Raw genomic sequence first — 24,386 nt, 5'->3', positions numbered from 1 at the left:
ATCATATTTCAGTTAATTGAGTTTGACTTAATGAATTTATGGAGTCAGTTTAATCCAGAAGTACCGGAAATTACTACTCGGATCAAAAATCAAATATTTCAAAATTTTAACTTTTAAAACTAATTAATTAGTATAGATATGTATAATATAAAAATTACATGTTATTTTAAAGATGAAACTAACCAGAACAATATATATTACTCTTATTTTTATAATTATTGTACACATCTCCTAGATAATAGAAGAAAAATATTTATCATGATTCAATAGGAGGTGAAAATTATTAGTTTTGTACTGAAATCGGGCATATAGATTATACACTTATGTGAGTGAGTAAATTCTGTAAGACTATTAAATAATAAAATAATTATATTGGTTCAATATTTTTTACCATTTATTCATTTTTAGACTTTTTAAAGTTTAATCCGAGTAGAACCAAGTTTAACCCGAGTTAGACTTAAAAGCGAGTTTTATTCGAACTAATGAAAAATCAGCTCGTGAATAAGTTTGAGTAACTGTACTCAGTCGATATCTTGATTAAAACGATCGAGTTTTAGAATAATAATTTGAATTAGTCGAGTATTGATACGGAAAAATAAAATATTAAAATTTGGTCTAATATAAATAATGTATTAAATGTTGTACATTTCATTATTTGTTATTAGGTATATTTCTAAAATAAGAAAACCATTGCTAAAAAATATATTAAATTAGACAATAATTTACACTTTCATTTTGGCCAATTTAATTTTTATCATGATACTTTTCTGAGTATACTTCAGTTGTTATTATATTCTAAGTGAGCATGTCATTTTACATTAATTTTAATATGTCTTACATTCTTATTAATTTACCCACGTTGTGTGTGTATATATTATAGGATTTAAAATACTATCATATTTTTAAGATAATCTATATTTTGTTGATCAATTTTTTTATAATGTAATATAATAAATATTTTAATTTTTAATTTGTCATTTCTTTATATTATAAATCAATTTTAATATGATTTGATATTAAAAAAATAAGATATTATTAATGTTTTTATATGATACGAATAGTAGATTGTTTATATCAAAAAATATTAAAAATACAAAACTATTATTTTTAATTAATTTTTCGAATTCTCATGGAAATTTTGTGGGCATTTACACTAGTTTTTATGAAATTAAATCAGTATTTTACTCTCTCTTTTTTCTTAGCTTTCCTGCTTTACTGTCCTTATTTTCATTATTGTTGCTTGGTCACCACGGGTGACAGTTAATTATACAACCCTCACAGTTTAGCACGAATGAATTATTTTTCCGAAAAAAATTATTACAAAAAATTAAAAATATTAAATATTGGGACAGAAGCTGACCAGAATGTAATAAGTCGTCTGTCTTCTCCTTTGCTCTTGTAATAAAAATTTCTTCTACCTTAAGCTTTCTCTCTCCTAGTTTTTTATTACACACACACACAACTAATTAAAATTTAGATCTCGTTAATTAAGCCTCTTTTACATCCTACGTCTCTCTCTCTCTCTCTCTAAACTTAAGTTAATAATTGAAGTTAGCATGGCGAGTCGATATGATGCAAACCCTTTCGCCCAAGAAGATGAAGAAGTCAATCCCTTCTCTGTAAGTCCAATTTTAATATATTCTTACAAAAGCATGTATGTATAGTTTGCAGATTTGTGTAGCTGATTGATTGTTAGTACTATTTGTAGTTTTGTTTTGATGGTACTAGCTTGTTTGCTGCTACTGTTTGACCCTTTTTGGGTTTTTTTAATTGGTGTTATTTTTTGTTGGTAATTGTTTGTTTTGTATATAGAGCAAAAGTTTCGAGAATTTGCTTAGAAGGGTGATTTGTATTGTTGGAAGTGTTGGTTTGAATGGAAATTACTAGTGATGTTTGTGACTGGACTTTAGGAATTTGTATCTGAATCACGAGTTTTAGCTATACAAATCACCGGGTTCTCAGTTTGAAATTGATTGTCATTTGAGCACAAGGCTATGCTTAATTTTGTGTTTGTAATATTCAGGATCCTTGTTTTTGTGCAGCTCTTTATATCCCGCCCATTTCTCTGTGAGCAACTAAGATTTTTTTCATTTTTTATTCTTTATTAATGCCTTAGAATAAGTGGTTTTAGGTTATATTATTGCAATTGTCATAATGGTGCTCAATACGTTCTTGATCTTGTAAGATTATACTACATATGTTATAGAGAATCGAGGTACTCACTTTGATAGGCTATCAAAAATCTCTTATACATGTGTCTTTTCGAAACTATGTTTTGCTATTTCAAGTTCATTTTTACTTTTTTTCTCTTTGTAAAAGACAAGATTGCAATTGGTTAGTAGCCAAGCGTTTGTTTACTTTTGACTTTAGGACCCTACAGTTAAAGGAAAATCAAAGGACCGAAAACAAAATTTTACGTGTATCTTACAACAGTGACATTATTCTTCTTTAGAAAGTAGTAGGACACCAAAGTTAAGTATCGTTTTTCTTCGTAGTCGCAGTTCTTCTACATGTAGCATGATGTTTTTGTCTTCTGAGAATTGTAGTTCACTTGTAAGGTTATAAAAGATGATATTAACTATGTTGTGTTTATAGGACTACTTAGACATCATACTTTATTGGTCCCTAACATAAATTATATTGATGGAATACCAGAATGCCGGGCGTGCTCCACCTGCTGCAAATTCAAGGCTCAAACCCCTTCCTCACGAACCTACAGATTTCTACGACCGTGATGCCTCTGTAGATATTCCACTTGATTCAGCTGCAGTAAGTGTCTGGATATTGGTGAATATGTCAAAAACATTAATTTGGCTCACTCTCGTATTCACTACTCTATTTTGTAAAACGTATTTTCTGTTCTAAATATAGGATTTAAAGAGTAAAGAGAGGGAGTTGAAAGCTAAGGAGACTGAACTGAACAGAAGGGAACAGGTACGCATATTAATTTTTTTTACATATTTTCACACCGGTAATCCATTTAAAGGGAAGTGTTGTATTTGATGTGATTTCAGTATTTCATACACAGTATGCTCAAATATCTTTGCTTTGCATCAGTAGAAGCGGTGAATGCAGTGATTATGCAACTCCAATACTAATAAAGATGTCCCCTAACTCTTTGATACATTTTATGTAGTTTTTTTTTACTCTGTCTGCACACTGTTTGTCTTTCAATCTTTTTTTGAATACCTTCCATTATATCACCACGTCACCGTTATCATAAGTGTAAATGTTTCGTTACCTTTCTTTGATTACCAAATGGCTTTACAAATGTAATATACTTCTGATTTTGCCTCCTATGCAGGAAGTACGACGCAAAGAAGAAGCTGCATCACGAGGTACTGTATGATCTTCTGACTTCAACACTTCTTTTCTTTTACTTTATGTTATTAATTTGCAAATATTCACAAATGTCCTTGATCATCATTCTAGCCTGTTTTTCTGTACATCGTGATAGTACCACTCTAAAATATGATACTATGGCATTCACATAGATTGTTTGTGTCCTAGTAGTGAAAATCTTGACACTGGAGTTGTTCCTTTTTTATTGCAGCCGGTATTGTTTTGGAGGAGAAAAACTGGCCACCATTTTTTCCAATAATTCATCATGACATTGCTAATGAAATACCGATTCATCTACAGAAACTGCAGTATGTGGCGTTTACAACATACTTAGGTTGGTTTGTTAATATCCGATGGGTTATATATCTGTTATCAAACTCATATTATAATATTGTTGTCTACTGATAGCTCTATGCTTGGGGGGGGGGGGGTTCTAAACATTTTTTCCTTAAATCTTTGCTGGTGTATATCTTTGATGTGGTACATGATTTAGAAATAATAAGAACAAAATTCACATGAGATGGATTGGGGGATCAGCTAAAGATGAACCACTGCCAAAAAATTTCTCGATCACATTAAAGAGGAATTGTGTGAATTGTCACCCATTACTACAGAGAAATCTAAACAATCAATAATTTAAATATATATTTTCACTATGTGGGAGATTACAATACTTATGTTGAAGATAGAGTCTCATTTTAGCTTGGGAAATGAGGCACCTAAATATTCTTGATGTAGTTTTATATTTTAATAAGATCCTAAATCAATGATACTTTCCTAATCCGCACAACTGATCAAAATCTATATCCTAATTAACGGAAATCTAACTTCCACCAAAGTCGCGGATGGGTCATGAAACGTACTATGAGGAAGCAAAATAATGATATTCAGAAGAAACTTGCTTCTTATGCCCGAAAGGTTCTCTTCCGAGCGGTAACTTAAGTTTCAGAAGGTTAATTGTTAAAGACGTTAAGATCTTCACATTTTTTTAAAGAACCCAGACTTATGTTAAGGCCAAGGAGTCTGTGGTGGGTATTTAAAAATATTGTGATATCTACCAAGTTCATTGACATGCTTAAGAATATGCAGACCTTGACAAGTGTGCCGTCCTGGAAAGCAGGGGTGCGGCACCTACCCAGCGTACTGCGCACCCGAAATTGTGATATCTACCAAGTTCATTGACATGCTTAAGAATATGCAGACCTTGACAAGTGTGCCGTCCTGGAAAGCAGGGGTGCGGCACCTACCCAGCGTACTGCGCACCCGATACGTTCGGGTGCGCGGTGGTGCGGCCAGATACGTACGGGATTCGCCACCTGGCGTGTCACCGTACTTTGCTGCTCCGATTCGTGGGGGGTGCGGGAAGGGGGTTCGGTAATGGCATGAATCGTAATTACAAGCCAAGAGTGAGATGAGAAAAAGACAGTTGTCGTCACCGTCGTCTTTTCGTCGCCGTTTTCCGGTGTTCAGTTTTCCGGCGTTCAATTGTTGCCGATCTGCGGTCGTAGTACAGTGTCTAATGTGTGTATAATATGTGGGAAAGGGCGCAAGAAAGTATACAGTGAGCTAAAGAGGTCAGATGGGCTGCACAACTTTCTAGGTTATAATAATATTATTAAAAATTGAGTGGACATATGAAGGTTACATCTAAAATACAGATCACCACACCCAAGATACCATGATTTGAAAATAAAATTGAATTTGAAAACTTTATATTTAAATAATTATTTATTTATGTAAATATATTAATTAAAATAAAATTCTAATACTTTATTTAATATTTTTGTCATATATAATAAATATATTTATATTTTATTGTGCTGTATCCCTCCGCACCCGAATCCCCATATTTTGAAAATCGCCGAATTCATGTATCCCCGCATTGCGCACCGCCGCGCCCGCACCCGCACCCATGTTCGATTTAAATAATTTAAGAATATCGGTACTACATACTAGGTCACCAAATATTCCAAAACCTCAAGGTGTGAAGAGGAGTGCTTAATATGCATATCATGCTTTGCTATTAGTGATAACATTATTAGTAATCCTATTCTTTTTTGGCTTATATGCTACCGATCTGTGTTGTAATCTAGAGATTAATGTGAAATCAATATTATTCAAAGTGGGTGGGTCTTTGTAAAAACTCATATCCATTGGGTCGTAAGAATTAAGATGAATTCTTTCATCCTTAATGAAGTAGCCCTCTTCCTTATTTCATTTTAGTTATGAAGCCTAGACATGTACTATCATAATTATATATAGAGCAAACCCATGAAGCCTAATAGGTTTAACCTATATTTTCTTTAAATCTGAGTTGATGTCCTATGCAGTATGTATCATGCATAGCGTGCGATAGGGATCTCCTAATTTAGGCCCATTTATTTTTTAAGGTTGTGCGTGCAATGTTTTTTGAGTTAATTTGACTACTATGCATTTAAAAGCTTTGCAATGAAAGATTTATAGCTGTACTCTTGTTGTAATCTTAAACAGGACTAGTACTCTGTCTTTTCTGGAATATCATTGCCACCTCTACAGCATGGATCAAAGGAGAAGGTAATTCAAGCTCCAAACTGATCTTCACAGTGCCTATATGTTTGTCCAATTCAACTATGTAAGTGGTAGCTGTCCTAATTATGTTACAGCTCACATTTTTTCCCCTTTCTAGATCCAAAAATCTGGTTTCTGTCCATCATCTACTTCATAGCAGGAGTCCCGTTAGCCTATGTGTTGTGGTATCGTCCACTTTATCGTGCTTTTAGGTACATTCCTTTCTCTTTCTGAACTGGTTCTTTTCATCTGTTAAACTGATTCACTTTGTTGTGATTTAGGTTTTTCTTTTTGTCTTCAAAATCATTATTTATATTAACTCACCGTACTGGTATTGTTGCATGTTGTTCATTACATGTAAATTTGTGATCTGGAAGCAGGACAAAATTAGTTTTACCATTTGGTGTAATTTCACATTAGGACGGAGAACTCTCTTTTCCAGGAACAGAGACTACAGTCTTTCTTAGTGTTTACAGTCTTAGAGCAAGTCCAGTGCAAAATGCAAAATAGCTATAGCTATTGCTATAATTTGGCACCAAAAAGTGTCTTTTGATGCTAAAATAAAACTTCAACTCCAATGCTAGATGCATTTTGAAACCAAATATTTCTAAATTTACCTAAATTTTGTCACTTTCCCCTAAGTTTCATTTAAAGCAAAACAACATCCATCTCGTTTGTAGTAGTTTGATGATGTGGCTAGATGCATAAATGCATCCTTGGTTTCAAATTTAGAACCAAGAATGCATATATGCATATTTGGATCCAAGTATAGAACTCCTTTGGAGTTGAAATTTTTGACATTTGGTTTCAAATTATAGAAATGGCACCACTTATAGCATTGCATTGGACTTGCTCTTAAAAGAGATTCCACTTGCTCAAATATGTAAACTTGCTGAGTGGCTTTAGTTTCAAATGAAACCCTGATTGAAAGAAGCTTATAACCTTTGTCAAACCTTTTAGAATTTAATTGAAAGGTTTATCACACTTCCGTAAGTTGCATGAATTTGTTTAAAGCTGAGTGCCAGTTCCATATAGATAAAATTGCGTAAATTGTAATATATTTTCTCCAGCATGTCATGAAACATATCCTTGCTAATTTATCTGAAAAGCACTTCTGACCGAATATGAGTACACGTAGTTTGTACCTTCTTTAATCGACCTTGTACAATACATTCTGTGTTTTCAGGAGTGAAGGTGCTTTCAAGTTTGCATGGTTTTTCCTCTTCTATCTGGTAAGTGTATTGACTTCGTTGAGTGCCTTCTATCTGAATGTACCACAAGATCATCACCCTCGTTTTATCTCCGCTCTCCAGGTTCACATTGGTTTTGTTATCTTTGCTGCGGTGGCTCCTCCTGTAGTTTTCAAAGGGAAATCACTTGCGTAAGTCCTACTCAGATGCTAATTCTTTTCCTTAACCTACTTAATTGGAAAATAGAAATATTGACAAATGATATTATAACCTAGGATTTCCTTGCCTGCATGTGTAGCGGCTCTATTAACTGATACTGTAAATTTACGCAAAGATTTTTGAGCTATGTTCTAATGAATTTATATACAGACATACGAGTATTCATTTTATTTGCTGATTTTTACATCTTATCAGAGGCATTTTACCTGCGGTTGATCTCATTGGTGATCATGCTATAGTTGGGGTAAGTTCAGTCCTTTTTTAGATTTTTTGTTGTGCAGTAGTGTTATTATTTCTTTGCTGACTGGTTCTTTTGAACAAGACCTTACTATAATGCTATCAAGCTACCTAGTCATTGTAGCATCTTCTTTCTCAAATCTTTGAACGAGTTTTTGGAACATGGAAGAAGATTCAGGGCATTTATATGAAAAAATATCTTAAATGACAATGGTTATTTAACATTTTGTGTTCAGATTTTCTACTTTGTTGGATTTGGACTATTCTGCCTTGAGTCGGTGCTCAGTATTTGGGTTATTCAGGTATCTTTTCAGTTTCATTTATTACTCCCTCCGTCCCTTTCAATTGTTAACATTTTTTAGAGAGTGTCCGACACGCATTTTAAGGTGCATATAAAGTATAGTTCTGTAATTTTATTTTACAATTTTGTTTTTCTGAATAAGAATTAAAACATTCAACTTTTATTCGGAAAAAGAAAATTGTAAAAATAAGTTACATAACTATACTTTTTATGCACATTAAAATGTGTGCCGGACACTTCCTCAGAAATATAAACAATTGAAAGGGACTAAGGGATTATAAGATTAGATATTCAAATCTAGTCAACATGCCTGTTGTTTCTAATTATTCCTCTGTATATATCTATGCAGCAAGTATACATGTACTTCCGTGGTAGTGGCCAAGCAGCAGAAATGAAGCGCGATGCTGCAAGAGGAGCCTTCAGAGCTGCAATGTAAACCACTGTATTACCCCGAGCGTGTGTGATAGTAATACCGATTGCCCCCACATTGTTTGCAGCTAGGGTTGTTCCTCTTAGGCCTTAATCGTTTGACCATTAAGTTTAATATCTGTGATTTTCATTAAATTTTTCTTTCCTTGTGACGTGTATATCATCTGTTGGATATGAAAATTGTAGAAGCATTATATCTGATGTATTGAAAACAGAGTCATGACAACTGCTGTAAATCTTATTCCAATTTTCACTGGTCCCCTGTTTTAATATGTTGCGCCTTTGACTTTGACAGTTTGACTTGGTACTCCAGAAAGCTTTAATCTAATTTCGCTCAGAGTTTACTTAACATAAGTAGGCAAGGCAAGCATGAATGTGTGTGTACTCATTAACTCAAATTTCAAACTTTATAAAGCGGAAAAACGTGTAAATTTAACATAAAAAGTAAACTAAAAATCAAAATCTTAATGGTAGTAGTATAATTCATTTAAGTAATACTCATACACCAAACATACATATATATTACCAATAACAGGACCTGATATTTCATATATCATGGTGTGTATGTATCATTAGTGGTAGCGCTGCATGCTGTAGAGTGGTGTTCAACACACTTACTCAGTTGAGCAAGAAGCAGTACACTTCTTCTTGCAGTCCATGTTGCATCCCCCTCCACCGCCTCCACCACCATAGCCCTTACCGGAACGACTCCAAGAACTGAAACACTTGGACGGACACTGCAGTTTTTTGCCATAACAAGGCCCCTTAACTTTGCATGTCACAACAGGCCTCACCACCCCACCACTGCCAGAGCCACCACTTGGACCACCATATCCGCCACCCCATCCTCCTGATCCACCGCCACCAATGATTCCACGATATGCTGGTGGTATGTTACCAGGATATCCATAATTCCCGCTACCAGGGAAGTTGCCACCACCACTGTTGCTGCTACTGCCTTTCGGTGGGGCTCTGGTAGCTGTTCCTGGTAGGGCTGAGAGAGAGAGGCAGAGGAGAAGCAAGAGAGAGGAGATATAGATGAATTTGGAAATGTTCATTTTGTGTGTAGTATGGGTGCTAGATATAGTGGAGGGAATCAGTATATATATACACACACTAAGACAACACTTATCCTTGCAGATACCTTTCTTTTTTGTATAATAGAAAACCTGAGAGTCTAGTTTCAAAAGAGACATGTGTGATTTAGACCAAAAGAAAGAGTATAAGCATTTATGATACAAGTAGATAACAGTTGAACTCTAGAAGGAGCATAAATTAGGGACGATATTATTTCCATAGCTCAAGGCTGGCCCCTTGTATTCACGTTATCTTAGTCAAAATCAGTTTATATGACCCTCGCATTACATACATATATCTTGCAATTTTATATATATTTACGAGTTGGAAATTTTTGGGCTCTTTACTGTAGGAGCCAGAAGCGCAAGTTTTGCTCGCCTGCAGTAATGGAGGGCTGATATTGACATATATGTTTGAGTTCATGTTATTGTTGGTAGCCTGGTAGGCATCATAATTACAGGGACCATGAAGATATATACAGTATGTATTGTTCTAATAGTACTCCGCATGAAGGTGAAAAGGTCAAAGCTAGTTGTTGGATCCCTTAACTAAGCTATACTTGAGCATCTGTCAAAACTGTGACAGAGCCAGGACCTCACAGAAACTAGCAAGAAAATATCAAGCTGATATACAATTTAACAATTAGGCTTTAGCTAATGCCATTACTAAAGAGATCTAGTACAGTGACAGTAAAAATTATAAATCCTTTCCGAGCCAGATTGTGAGACAGCAGATGTAAAGAGTCCCAGGCTCCTAGAAGACTAACACAAAAATGCTGCCTGATATTGAGTAAACATACATATTCTCAATATATTTGCACCTGTGCTGTAATGAATCACACTACTATTGTTCTAGTAAACATGGTCATGTGAGAACCAGTGGGTGTGGGAGGGCAGACAATTGAATCAGGTATTTATTCAATCTATATATGAGATTTTGAGTCTTAAATGTACAGATATGTAGGTAGGTCTATTAAATCCATGCCCCCAGTAGCATTATCACAGTTCTAAGTTTTCTTATATCAACATGATTGCATAGACTTTGATTCATTTACACAAATTCCCAACCCCCATCCTCTTCTTTAATGACAAAGTACCGCTAGTGTCTAGAATAAAGTCAAGTATGTCCATCTCAACTCACAGGACCTGGAAAAGTAGGGTGGAGTAAAAAACCCATTTAAAACCGAAATTGAAGAAAACCGAACAAAAAGAAACAGATCCGAAACCAAAACCAAAAAATAGAAAACCTAACTGATCTAAATGGCTCGGTTCCGGTTATACATTTCAACCGAACCGGTTACTAATAATAATAAATAAATATTATATTTTACATGTATAATATATATATATATTATTAATTTAAAAAAAATTATAATAGTATTGCTTTATGTTATATTGCAAAATCAGTTTGTAATATGTAAATACTAAAGACAGATTCTTGCTATGCTATATATTACTATCCTGCATTAGCTTACATTGTTATATAGGGTAAGCAACAACAAAAACTATAACCATCTTTTCATGCCTTCATGATGTATGCCTATTTTGACATATTTAACCTTTCCTGGATTACAATACAGTGTTCAGAAACAAGATACCAGCAATCAGTATATCACGGCAGATGAAGTGAAAAAAAACTCGGTAACAAATGGTTTTCATGCTTTTGATCGATGCCTGGAGCAGTAACAGATTAAATATAATATGACTTGCTGAATATTCGTATTACATGAAAGATTTTAATTTGTTTCTTGCAAATGTAGCTTCCCGTCTACTGTCTATCTAATTCTCACCGGACATAATCAAGCTATTAAAGTTATTAAGCATTGATTTGAATAGTAATTCTACACTTTTACCTTAGACGTGAGCCAAAGATGACAACTGATGAAATGCATAAATATGATTTTTCTATTTGTTCTGGTGATCATCCTATCCTTGTATTGTCTCTGCCAAAGATTAATGTGGTAGCCCAGTTCACAGCAACATAGACACGGTTTCTCCAGCTCACTACACGTGTCAGGTATGCAGACCGCCAAATCAGCCAACTTGTAAATCCTGCAAATGAGAGTCCCTTGGCATCCTGTTTTATACAATTTAAAGTCAATCTCTATTAGTGTAATGATAAGTAGAAGATGTCGTGTTTTCTTATGCTCTACAACCATATCAAATGCAGTTACAAATGATGTTGGGGGTGACTTACTCATTAACAAATTTAGGTTCAGATATTGGGGTATTTTCAGGTTCTAAACTTTGATATAAATATAATGTATTTATGATAATATTGGCATAAGTACCTTGGACTGGCTTAGATCAACTAGAGCCTTGTAACGACCGACAGAGGCCATGCTTCCAAGATGCTTGTAGACAAAAGCCTCACCCAGATTTACATCTTTTGCTGAGAAAGCCTTTCCCCCATTTTGATGTCCAATGTTGTTGAACAATTTCACAAGATATTTCCCTTGCCTCTCAGCAACCTACTCGAAAGATGTGGAAATAAATTAAGGATAAATACCTAAAACAAATCCAGAGAGGGAAAAGCTTGCTAGATATAAACAGCAGCTGAATGAGTTGCTTCAGGGAAGTTGGAAAGAAAAAATTCTACCAGTCCCATGATTAATTGGCATGCTTATTAAACTGTTTTTCATATAAACAAAATACCAGCAACTCATATAAATATTTTCATTAGCAATTCTTCATCATTTGGAATTTTGTAGAAAGTCTTTCATATCACAAAATTCCTAGTTAAACATCACATCTTTTGGTGTTCAGATCAGTTTGTCTAACAATTTACTAATACGTTAGTAATTCGATGCTTACGAGATGGTATTGAATAGGATCACACTGCTACAATGTTGGTTACAATTGTATCCTGCACCAGACCATACAGGAATTTAGATATTTCATCTTTTATTGTGTTATGAATATTCATCTCTGGTGGTCAGTCACCCAATATACATTTGCATGACCAATTCAGACATATTAAACTCAAACTCCTATTCTTTTTATCAGCTTCGCTGGTCATCCACAATTTAAACAAATTACCTCAGTCCTTGTCTGCGATTGACAGGCATCTTGTTGACATATTAGTGTATATAATCCAAGGTGTAATTCATGATCTTCCTAGAGTCATCTAGTTAATGTTCTAACAAACAGAGCAACGAAAAAGAAATGTGAAATTGTTTAGCAGTTATAATGTGCACAACTAGAGCAGAAGGCATCATACCTGAGCCAAAGCTGGAAGCACTTGCTTTCCTGTCTGTTCAAGAAAACCAGCACAATCTCCAAGTGCAAAAACATCTTCCACGGAAGGAACACGGAGCCACTCATCAACACCAATTCTACAGTGTAAAGTCAAGTCAGTACATTACTTCAGGATTGTATCAGTCGAGACACAGAAAGGTAAATTTAATGAGGAATATACCGTCCACCATGGGACTTGGGTAGATTTAGTGATTTCACAAACTCGGATGGACCCACTCCAGTGGACCAGACCAGAAGGCCATAAGGAACATCACTCCCATCACTCAGAACTATCTTTTTAGCGTGCACCTCTTTCACAACGCCTTGGACAAGTCGGACTCCATGCTGATATATATAATAGATATTGATGTCGGTAATAGTGCAAATTTTACTAAAAAGAATCCTCTAATAGATAGAAAAGCAAATGGATTTACCTTGGTTAAGTGTTTAGTGGCATACTGCCGCAGTCCAACATCGAATGATGATAAAATCTCATTTGCCTATTTGCAAACATATAATAACAATGAGTGAAAAAGTTGCTGTAAAATGCTTACATGGGTATCTAATAAATATTAACCATACCTCAATGAGGGTGACCTTGATGTAGTTTTTGACATGAGTGTATCTTTGACGAACATCTCTCATGATAAAATCACTCAACTCGCCACTGAACTCTACTCCTGTAGGGCCTCCTCCAATAACTACACAGTGTAGCAGGCATTCCTTTTCTTCTTCTGATATGCCTGCAATTTACATACCATGTTGAAAACTAACATTCATCTTCAATGTATATAAACATACAGAAGGTGATATATTTTTCTTGATGTGATGATAATAATAAGATATCAACTTGTATTATATATCAAGTATTTGATAAAGCTAATATTCTCAGGAGCCACTTAAACAACAGCCGAAAATGTATAAAAAAGGAAGCACCAATATTTTTACTCCAATAGTTTACTTGGCAGATAACATATTACACTCAGGCTTTCCGCAAACAGAGCTTTCTATACTTCTGAATCAAAACAATCCATGATGGAAAATATGTAAATCATAATACCAGTCAGATTTATGTGTTAATGTGTTAAAATATTGGGTCTATCAGATGAAGTTGGAGTGCAGAAAGTGCTGATTGACATTTGGACTGCGCAGAAGTGACTAACAAATAAAGAATAGATGCCTAAATGGACAACATTGGTTAACTAGGAGTATTACTTTTGTATGATATAAATCTCAAATTATTTTTTATAGTGGCACATCTTTTTTGATATACATGTCGATGTGTTTGCTTCTGTTACATTATTTAAACTAATCCACTAGCCAGCATTGCCTTGACATTCTTGCCGTAAGGAAATGAACCCAAGTTATGTTATGTAACAGGACTGAACATTTGCTGAATTACACAAGTTATGGTCACTAATCACAATAAGAAGCAGTTTATCAGTAAGAACTACTACTAATGTTGCAAGGAAAGGAGTATAAATTACTAAATCTAGCAAACCCCTTGTCATATACTTAACTGCTGTCAAGAACAAACAGACAAATATTGTGGCAATCTTGCATATCATGACTCTCGAAGTAAAATATTAACCTGGATTTTGTGAGAGCATTAGGTTCAACAGAAGCTTCTTCCTTATTTCTTGGGCGTTATTTACTTCACGAAGGAAATGTGCATGTTCCTTTACTCCCTTTATACCAAAAGTCAAGGGTTCAGATCCTGCAGCAATAACAAGCTTGTCATATGAAACTTTGAAGCGGTAAGGCTTATCTGGGAGTCCAACATCAGCAGCTGTTTCACAATACACCTGGTTGGGAGAAACAACTAGCCATCAATAAAACATAGAAACAGAAATCTTAAAGTATTAAGATATCGCAGTGTAGTAGCATATAATTATGAAGTTCCTGTAAAATGTTCTTGGTTAACGAAAGTGCAGTTATAGCTACTCACTTCATGTTTGTCCGTGTCTACATCTGTGCATGTTGCCAGATAGAAGTAGGATTTAGGATTCTTGGCCAGCGCAGATTGTATTCGAGTAACTGGCTCAGCTACAGAACGGAATTCTAAGGTTCCAACACAAGTTGATGCAAGCAGAGGAGTAAAAACCATGTGGTTCCTTGGAGATATGCAAACAACATCATAAATTTTGGTATCGATCCCTTTTAGAAATCTACATGCTGCCCATCCAGTTCCAAGGACAACCACTCTAGGCTTTTCACCTGCCTTTGTCGCTTCTAAACTGGGATAGTTTTGGTAGTCGTATTCTGAATCAGATTCCTCCACAATTCTCTCTGCTTGAGCAAACTGGTAATGAGGGGTCACACTTATTCCTCTGCTCCCAAACATTGTTTGATCAACCTTCTTGATGCTTGTAAGGTATGACAAATTGCAGCCCGGTATAACATTTCCAACAGATGTCCCTGAATAACTACAAGTTGATAATCCCTCATAGGTGCTATCATTGTGACTTGCATAACTTCCAACGGAACCAGACCGTCTCAAACCATTCCTTGCGATTCTTGCCAATGCCATATCTTTTCTATTAGCTCGTAGTAAGAGATCTGCAATTTAGTGCCAGTTTAGGTGTTTAGAAAAGAAAATACTTGATACGTTACGTAATTTTAAACGAATGTAAAACGCTTTATTGCAGCACACAGTCTTATATAGGAATACAAGTCCATAAGTTTCTCCATTAGAATGTGAGCTAAGGACAAGAGTTTAAAACATCTAGAGCTATAATCCAAAACAGTCACAGCAAACTCAAGCAAGGCAAGACAACAGTTGTTTTTAGGACCAAAGTAAAACAAGACAAACTTGGCTATGCTCATCAACTGATGGCAACACCAAGAGCAATATCACAGAAATAATTATGACAACTCTGTTTATTATTACCAGTTAGGCAAATCATAACTAAAGCAACTAATACATTAACAAAATATCGGTTAGAATAGAACAATATTTGGTGTGTGCTCCTAGCATTATAAACCAATTATATCAGTGAAATTATACAACTATTAAGCGCGTTTTGGACTGTTGATGAGAATGAGAATCGGGGGAATGGGAATGAGTACCGGACTATTTAATAATTACATAGCAATATCAAGAAATAATAATTTTAAAAAAAAAACTAAATAAATATTCAGGATTAGCAAATGCATAACACACATATAAAAACATAAATATAAACACAAAAGCCTGAAACTAAGAAGAGCTAATACATGTGTGTATTCTGTATCAAGCTGTGCAAGAAGAAGCTAGAATGAAGAAACAGAGGAGTGACGGCGCACAACACAAGAATTAATATTAATAATTAATAATAAAAATAAAGACTACTAGTAATGCACATCTCCAGAATATGAGGAAATATAAATTAAATACACATGACATGTCCGTACATACACGAGATATTTTATGGTAGCTACTTGTGGAGCAAGAAACTTTGTGTTGACCAACTGACCAATGTCCCTTCAAGTTCAACTTAGTCATGCTTTTATGTTTATGGTAATAATTTTTATTTGTACATTTTTTTAAGGAAATTATGCATGAAAGGTAGCGAAAATAATGTAATTTGTAATGTATATTTCTTTCCCGATTTACCCGAAAGCTTCGATAAAATACCAGTATATCAAGTAGTGTATAGGTTATTTCAAAAAAAAAAGTAGTGTATAGGAAATAATTCATGTGACACAACCTAGAATATTCGATATATATTCTACCTGTTAGCAAAAAACTTCCCTCTCTATTTTGTTACCAACAGAAAACAAACAGAAAATATGAAAATAACAAAAGAAAACACGAGAGATTTTGTTGACACGGAAAAAAAACTTTCCTCTGACGGACACATAGCGAAAATTTAGAGGGGCAGGTTTTAGATCGTAATTTTAAAAATTTTAAACAATTTGAGGTGAAAACAAAAAAAACAAGAAACAAAGGTAAAAATAACAGAAGAAAAAACTATTCTGAAAAAATATGGAATCGAACACTGATTAATATAGTAGCAAACATGATTTCTGACGAGCTGAACTGTATATTCATTTGTTATAAAATTAATACTAGCAAGATTTTTTTGATAGATCGAAAGATACAGAGAGAAAATCTATCAAGAATAAAATAAAAAAATAGAACGTCAATGAGCATTCGGTCGACCGAACCAAACCAAAAACCGAATTGTTAAATTTTTACTGACCGAACCGAACCGAACTTATGTATAAACCAAACCGGAAATCGGACCGAAATTGGTTTATAAAAACCGAAATATTCAAAACCAATTTGTTTTTGGCTTTCTGGAAATACAAATGAAGCCCCATTTTTGTTTCTTATTTCTTACAAGTTATTATTATTATTTGAGTTAATGGCATTTTAAAACCCCCACCTTTTATTTAAAATCAAAATAATATATCTATTTTGAAAAACACAATTTGCAACCTTAACTTTTAAAATTAAATATAACATGCATCTATTCACAATTTTAAGTTATAAAATTAGAATTGAAATGTTTAATATTAATTACTAAAATTTCAAATCAATATAAATATTTATTTTAATGCATTTTTTTATATGAAAAAAATTATAGTTATTTTCTATTAGTATTGCTCTAAATTAATCATAATTTTAAATAATTAAAATATATTTATCAAGTAAAATATATGTTTATATATAATCATAAAGTTTCTAAATATATCTATATTTTAAATTTTTAAAAATTATATTGAGTAGAATATAAAATAATTGACATTAATATTATTTTTATAATTTGAAATTCTAACTTTTACTTTAATTTAAAAAATTAAAAATTATTAATGAATTTCAATTTTACCTTCCAAAATATAAATATTTTTAACAAAATTCTTAAAAGGATGTATATTATATTTGATGTCGAAAGTAAGGGGTTGCAAATTATATTTTTAAAAATAAATATATAATTTTGTTATTTAATGAAAGGTAGGGGTTGTAAAATATAATTAACTCTTATTATTTTTTTTAAAAAGCAAGATAAATTAAAGACCATCGTATTAATTTGATTAACAAACATTAAGTTTTGGTTTATAACTAAAACATTTAGTTCATGTTGTCAGATTTCGGAAGTTCAGATTTAGCAAATCTGCATAAATTGGAATAACCTTCTATACTTAGAAGAATCAAATCAGTGATGATACGAATCTACTGCAAGTCGCAAGCAACGGGTCAGTGTTTGTGATTTAAAATTATATTTATTATATTATACTATATATAAAAATAATTATATATATATAATTCGGTTAATTTGATTAAAACTGAACCAATATTTTGAAAAATCAAACCGAATTTATTTCGGTTCAAACCGAAAAATTGAAATAACCAAAATTTTTAAAATAATTCGAACCGAACCGAACCAAATTTGTCCGGTTTAATTCGGTTTCGGTTGGGTTTTGCTCAACCCTACTATTAAGGTCATATTGGAAATCTAGGGGTCAGGGCTGTTGCCGTCTCCGGTACTCTCACAATGCTTGTTCTAAAACTTAAAACTTATCTGATTTCATACTTATGGATGAATAAAAGAGCTTCTTGAAGTTTTCATTCAAGAGCTGGCTTTGTGATCGTCTAGAAAATTTTAATATAAATAATTAATAAATTAATTTGAATAAATAACTGATAAGTGATAAGTTAATAAATGTCTATAAGTTATAAAAGTATTTGGATAAGTCATAATTTTTTTAAAAAAATAACTAAAATATTTTTTTTTAAATATAATTATCTTAATTCTTATATTTTAAATTAGATTAACATTTAAAAAATATATTATAAAACTAAAATTGATAAAAAAATGAAAAATATAAAACAAGTTGAAAAAAGTACGTCGTTACTAATATTCAACTTATCAGCTTATAAGTTGTAAATTCAACTTATAAATCGGACCGACAAATACTCGTGAATAAATTATTGCGTGCTTATAAATCAATAAGCCGACTTATTAGATTTGCTAAAACAAGCTCTTAATACTTAGGACTGGATTTACCATCGAAAGTTCTGGATATGTTAAAATTGTAATATAATTATGCAAGATATTTGATGTCCTTAAGAGTAGAACATCGAAAGTTCTGGATATATTAAAAATGTAATATAATTATGCAAGATATTTGAAGTCTTTAAGAGTAGTGTTTTGACAATTTTCATAAAATTTATTGAGCATCCAACACTACCAACATTATAATAAATTAAAGTTTTGATTATTTGTAAATTTTAGATTTTAAAAATTTTATCATCATGCACAGTGATATACCTGAAATGGTTAAGAGTTCATCTTTTATTATTCCATATTTTGAATTCCATTCTCGCTCACCCCAAAATTGATTAGAATATATATTCATTTATAAGGTAAACAATTTTAATTAGCCAAAAAAAATTATCATCATTAAGTACCAAAAGAAAAAGGCCCTGTACCTAAAATAAGATACCTTAACAATAAGTTCAATGCATAGCTTTAATTAGTCTCGTAGCTCTAATATAGAATCAAAATAAAAACAAATTCACTTTAATGCATAGCTATACTTATTCATGTCATCCTATATTTAGAACTAAAAATAGTTATAGCTATCCTTACAGCATCTGTAACGGTCCTATATTTAGAAATAAAAATAGTTATATATCACGGTCTTAGAGTTTGACCCTTTCTAAGTCCAACCGTGCCGGCGTCTAGCGCTTGTCGCCCCCCAACGAACTACTAGACCAGCCTTCTCCAAGTGTTGCCCTAACACTTATGCAGCGGATATAAGAAAAATATAAGAGTAGACACACACAACTTTACTAACAAAGAACCTTTTTTTATTAGTAACCCAATATTACAAAGTTGGATCCTATTGATCCACACACTAAGCCCTTACTAGTATTACAAAGTTTAGCACTCATCCTCACTAGACAAGCCCTCTTGCCTCCCTCTTGAATGCTCTCACGTTGCTCTCAATTTCTCCTAATCACTTCTATTTCCCTCTATCTTCCTCTGTGCCTCTCCAAATGAGGAGTTTCACCTATTTATAGGCTCCTCCGCCACTTAGAGAGAATTCTAGACAATGTGCATCTCACATGCTTCTAGATTATTCCACTATCTATCTATACATTATTATTCTAGAATATACACAAGTATTCCTAGAAAATCTCTAGAAAGCTCCCAAGCCTTGAAGGTTCCGGAAGGTTCCGGAAGGTTACACCAAGCTCCGCTATCTTATAGATCCTTCTTGAATCTCCAAGTGCCTTCTAAAGATTTCTCCAATATTCCGCTATATTCTAGAGTCATCCGGTGAGGTTGAATTTTGTGGGGGCGTGACATATAGCTATCCTTAGAGAGCATCTCTAACGAGATGCACTTGTTAGCTAAAAAGTTTAGGTGACATTAATATATATATATATATATATATATATATTAGTGACAGGGATTCGAGCATAAAATCGTAACGGAAAAATAAAATTTTTGAATCCCTACCGCAGGATCTATGTATAATGAACGGATAATTACGGAGAATAGATGTTTTACCTTTAGAAACTTTACGTTAATTGAACAATGGAGGTCTTGAATAATCACCACGTAGCCCGTCGCTGGAACGATCTACGCCTTGAAGGTATCCACATGAATGATCGCCCGGAGGATGGGTGTGTACTAGTACGTTCATGAGGTCGTTTTCTTACTCTCTCTCTATCTCTCTTCAAGCTGCTAGGGTTTATGTTTTATCAAATTAAACGTGTAACCCTAATTCTATTAGAAAGAGATATTATATAGGAAAGAGTTAATGGGCCTCTAACCCTAAACTGAATTTTAGAGTTATTATTATTATTAAATTTGAAACTCTAATTATTGTATTATTAAGTCTCACTTAATTATCCAATAACTTAATTTCGGGTTTAATATTAAATTCGAACCTATTTATTTAATTAATTAAGTCACACTTAATTAATAACAAATAATTCGAATTACTTACATTTAATTTAAATCTGAATTTAAATTAAATAATCCTCCAATCATTCTTTGTGCGACCCTTTAGGTTATTATTACGTTGGTAATAATTTTAAATCTAATTTAAAATCATAAACAATGAGCGGCATCTAGTAATACAATATTGTTACCCAAGAAATAATAATTAAATCGGTGACCAATTAAACCTTTTGTGAATAATTTAAAATGTAATATAATCCCTTTAGCCTTATATTATAGATCAAACTCGAGGCCTGCATTGTGTCATCCTCTGTTAACGTTCAATCCTTCTTTCCTTGATCAATGAGTAAATTATTAAACAAATCAGTATTTGAGCACGACCTGCATTTTATAGTCTTACTCAATCAAGAGGCCAATAATATCACTCCTTGAATAAAGGAGGGCTAAATCCCATATAGACCATTCATATTTCTCATACGATTCATAATGTACCCAATGTCTACTTTTATTATTACCCAGTCAAGGATAACTTTCAATAGTATCAAAGTATATTAATTCTCGTATAGAATTATAATGATTTCAGGTCAAAAGGACCAATACATCATTATCACTGTGAGATTAATTTATGACACTATAAACATGTAGTATCTCACGACGGGTCAATCCAGCACCATGTATTTAATACATGTTCCTGTATTTTGACTTTAGTATCACCATACGTATGATCAATGAGATGTGTATTTATTATCATCCCTTAACAATAATACTTGACTAGGGACCTTTAGGAATATCAATACTATTCTCATAATCTCATTTATAAGTCACGTACTTAGAGATATAGATTTACATATTATATTCCAAGGACATTTATTAATCTAACATCTTATCGCAGAAAATAAAGATATAATAAATTACTAAAGAATAATCCATATAATCATAATTAATAATCCAATTGTTTCATAATATAAACATAATAGTGTTGTCTCTAGGACACAAACACTAACAATCTCCCCCTTGCACTAGAGCCAATCACCCATGTATCTAATACCCATGGAACTAGTATGACCTTCGTGCTTTTGCTGTGACAAAGCCTTAGTCAGTAGGTCTGCAACATTATCATCAGTATGCACTTTACATATATGTATATCTCCTCTTTCATTAATCTCTCGAAGGAGGTGATATCTCCTAAGTATATGTTTTGCCCGGGAATGGGACCTTGGTTTTTTAGCCTGCGCAATGGCTCCATTATTATCACTGCAAAGATCAACTGGATTTGTGATCGATGGAACCACACCAAGTCCCTTTATGAATTTCCGTATCCAAACAGCCTCCTTGGCTGCTGGTAGCAATATACTCATCTTCCATTATAAAATCAGCTATTGTCTCTTGCTTTGAACTCTTCTAGCTTACAACACCTCCATTAAAGCAAAACACAAAACCTGACTGAGATACTGAATCGTCTCTGTCAGTCTGAAAGCTGGCGTCAGTGTAACCCTTTTTAACTAGCTTCTCATCTCCTCCATACGCCATGAATGAATCTTTAGTCCTTTTCAAGTACTTAAGAATATTCTTGACAGTTGTCCAGTGACCCTCACCAGGATTAGACTGGTATCTGCTCGTCATGCTCAAGGCATACGAAACATCAGGACGAGTACATATCATCGCATATATTATAGATCCAATTGCCGAAGCATATGGAACTTTGCTCATATGGCCCTTATCATCTAATGATTTAGGGCAGTTGTCTTTTGAGATCAATATCCCATGAGACATTGGGACATATCCTCTTTTTGCCTCTTGCATCCCGAAATGATGCAATACTTTGTCAATGTATGTACTCTGACTTAGGCCGATTAATTTCCTTGATCTATCTCTATAGATCTTGATCCCTAGTATATAGGTAGCATCACATAAGTCTTTCATGGAGAAACTATTTCCCAACCAAGTCTTAACAGCCTGTAGAGAAGGTATTTCATTCCCTATTAGTAATATGTCATCTACATATAGTACTAGGAATGCCACATGGCTCCCACTAACCTTCTTGTAAATACATGGTTCATCTTCATTTTGAATAAAGCCAAATTCTTTGACTGTTTCATCAAAACGACGATTCCATCTCCTTGAGGCGTGCTTCAATCCATAAATAGATCGAAGCAACTTTCAGACCATCTTAGCAAACTTGGGATCGACAAAACCCGCAGGTTGTATCATGTATACATCCTCTTAAAGGCGCTCATTTAAGAAAGCGGCTTTGACATTTATTTGCCGAATCTCATAGTCGTAGTAAGCAGCTATTGCTAGCAAAATCCTGATGGACTTGACCATAGCAACTGGTGAAAAGGTATCATCATAGTCTATACCATGAACTTGTTTGAAACCTTTTGCCACCAGTCGCGCTTTATAGGTCTGTACTTTACCATCCATGTCAGTTTTCTTCTTGAAAACCCACTTACACCCTATAGATTTTACCCCTTCAGGTGGATCAACTAAAGTCCATACTTTATTTTGATACATGGATTCCATTTCGGATTTCATGGCCTCTAGCCATCTCTCGGAGTCTGGACTGTTCATAGCATCTTGGTAGGTAAGAGGCTCTTCATTATCTATGAGCATTACATCATCATCATTAGTCAAGAGAAATCCATAATATATCTCTGGCTCATGACGAGCCCTACTAGATCTACGAATAACCTGTGTTTCCGGAGCAGGAACATCTTGATGTACTTCCTGCCCATTTTCCAACTCTGGTTCAATATTATTTTGTACAACTCGATCTTCATCGAGATCTATAGTCCTCCCACTAATTTTCTTTGAAAGTATCTCTCTTTCAAGAAATACAGCGGTTCGAGCAACAAATACTTTGTTCTCGGTTGGATTATAGAAATTATACCCTTTAGTTTCTTCAGGATATCCCACAAAATAATATTTATCCGATTTTGGTCCCAGCTTGTCAGACACCAAGCATTTCATAAACGCTTCACATCCCCATACTTTCATAAAAGACATGATGTGATGTTCCTCAGTCCATATCTCATATGGAGTCTTTTGAACCGATTTAGTTGGAACTCGGTTTAGTGTATATGCAGCCGTTTCTAGAGCATAACCCCATAAACTTATTGGAAAATCTGCTAGACTCATCATCGATTGCACCATGTCCAACAAGGTACGATTTATCCTCTCAGAAACTCCATTCCATTGAGGCGTTTCAGGAGGAGTAAGTTGTGATACGATACCACACTCCTTCAAGAAACCTTTAAACTCGAGGTTTAAGTATTCTCCTCAACGATCTGATCGTAGAACTTTTATACTTTCCCCTGTTTGCTTTTCCACTTCAGGCTTGTATTCTTTGAACTTTTCAAAAGAATCAGATTTATTTTTCAAAAGATACACAAATCCATATCTACTCAAATCATCAGTAAAAGTAATGAAGTAGTAAAAGCCACCTCTTGCCATCGTACACATTGTGTTAGGGATTCGAGCATAAAAACACAATAGAAAAATAAAATTTTCGAATCCGAACCGCAGGATCTAAGTATAATGAACGGATAATTACGGAGAATAAATGTTTTATCTTAAGAAGCTTTACTTTAATGGAAAGATGGAGGTCTTGAATGATCACCACATAGCCCGTCGCTGGAACGATCTACGCCTTGAAGGTATCCACATGAATGATCGCCCGTAGGATGGGTATGTACTAGCACGTTCTTGAGGCCGCCTTCTTGCTCTCTCTATCTCTCTTCAAACTGCTAGGGTTTATGTTTTATCAAATAAAACGTGTCACCCTAATTATATTAGAAAGAGATATTATATATGCAAGAGTTAATGGGCCTCCAGCCCTAAACTAAATTTTAGAGTTATTATTATTATTAAATTCAAAATTCTAATTATTGTATTATTAAGTCTCACT

At 33.7% G+C, this 24,386-nt stretch overlaps 3 protein-coding genes across 4 annotated transcripts; 1 reads left to right on the top strand and 2 right to left on the bottom strand.

The window, feature by feature from the left end:
- The first annotated feature begins 1,384 nt into the window (after positions 1–1,384).
- Positions 1,385–8,537, top strand: LOC141671276 (secretory carrier-associated membrane protein 3-like). Its single transcript, XM_074477464.1, has 12 exons — positions 1,385–1,619; positions 2,656–2,769; positions 2,872–2,934; positions 3,305–3,338; positions 3,554–3,676; positions 5,833–5,895; positions 6,008–6,101; positions 7,076–7,121; positions 7,203–7,270; positions 7,494–7,542; positions 7,772–7,837; positions 8,186–8,537. Exons 1-12 carry the CDS (start codon positions 1,557–1,559, stop codon positions 8,270–8,272), a joined length of 870 nt encoding a protein of 289 aa, XP_074333565.1. The 5' UTR covers positions 1,385–1,556; the 3' UTR covers positions 8,273–8,537.
- A 178-nt stretch (positions 8,538–8,715) lies between these two features.
- LOC141671277 (uncharacterized) lies at positions 8,716–9,429 on the bottom strand. The gene has a single exon (XM_074477466.1). The coding sequence runs from the start codon at positions 9,321–9,323 to the stop codon at positions 8,880–8,882; it is 444 nt and encodes a 147-aa protein (XP_074333567.1). The 5' UTR covers positions 9,324–9,429; the 3' UTR covers positions 8,716–8,879.
- A 1,522-nt stretch (positions 9,430–10,951) lies between these two features.
- On the bottom strand, positions 10,952–15,927 carry LOC141672127 (internal alternative NAD(P)H-ubiquinone oxidoreductase A1, mitochondrial-like). Of its 2 annotated transcripts, none has more exons than XM_074478623.1 (9): positions 15,795–15,927; positions 14,527–15,137; positions 14,170–14,383; positions 13,161–13,321; positions 13,013–13,078; positions 12,760–12,923; positions 12,562–12,676; positions 11,633–11,812; positions 10,952–11,418 (listed from the first exon to the last, which is right to left on the bottom strand). In XM_074478623.1, exons 2-9 carry the CDS (start codon positions 15,106–15,108, stop codon positions 11,263–11,265), a joined length of 1,638 nt encoding a protein of 545 aa, XP_074334724.1. In that variant the 5' UTR covers positions 15,109–15,137; positions 15,795–15,927; the 3' UTR covers positions 10,952–11,262. The 2 variants fall into 2 exon arrangements, with proteins under 2 accessions (XP_074334724.1, XP_074334725.1); XM_074478624.1 differs by lacking the exon at positions 10,952–11,418 and adding an exon at positions 12,156–12,207 and having other exon boundaries at positions 11,674–11,812.
- Positions 15,928–24,386: the final 8,459 nt, after the last annotated feature.

This window comes from Apium graveolens, chromosome 7 (genome assembly GCF_009905375.1).
Source record: "Apium graveolens cultivar Ventura chromosome 7, ASM990537v1, whole genome shotgun sequence".
NCBI lineage: Eukaryota > Viridiplantae > Streptophyta > Magnoliopsida > Apiales > Apiaceae > Apium > Apium graveolens.
The sequence above is the reverse complement of the archived record's forward strand: the minus strand, read 5'-3'. Positions and strand labels throughout refer to the sequence as shown.

Bases quoted from the DNA above. Each gene is read 5' to 3' on its own strand.
- LOC141671276 (XM_074477464.1), top strand. From the start codon at position 1,557: ATGGCGAGTCGATATGATGCAAACCCTTTCGCCCAAGAAGATGAAGAA. The intron at 7,122-7,202 runs GTAAGTGTATTG...TCCGCTCTCCAG, and splicing joins GGTTTTTCCTCTTCTATCTG to GTTCACATTGGTTTTGTTAT. The intron at 7,543-7,771 runs GTAAGTTCAGTC...TTTTGTGTTCAG, and splicing joins GTGATCATGCTATAGTTGGG to ATTTTCTACTTTGTTGGATT.
- LOC141672127 (XM_074478623.1), bottom strand. From the start codon at position 15,108: ATGGCATTGGCAAGAATCGCAAGGAATGGTTTGAGACGGTCTGGTTCC. The intron at 13,322-14,169 runs GTTAATATTTTA...TGTAAATTGCAG, and splicing joins AATGCTCTCACAAAATCCAG to GCATATCAGAAGAAGAAAAG. The intron at 12,924-13,012 runs GTAAATCCATTT...TATATATATCAG, and splicing joins CCACTAAACACTTAACCAAG to CATGGAGTCCGACTTGTCCA.
- LOC141671277 (XM_074477466.1), bottom strand. From the start codon at position 9,323: ATGAACATTTCCAAATTCATCTATATCTCCTCTCTCTTGCTTCTCCTC.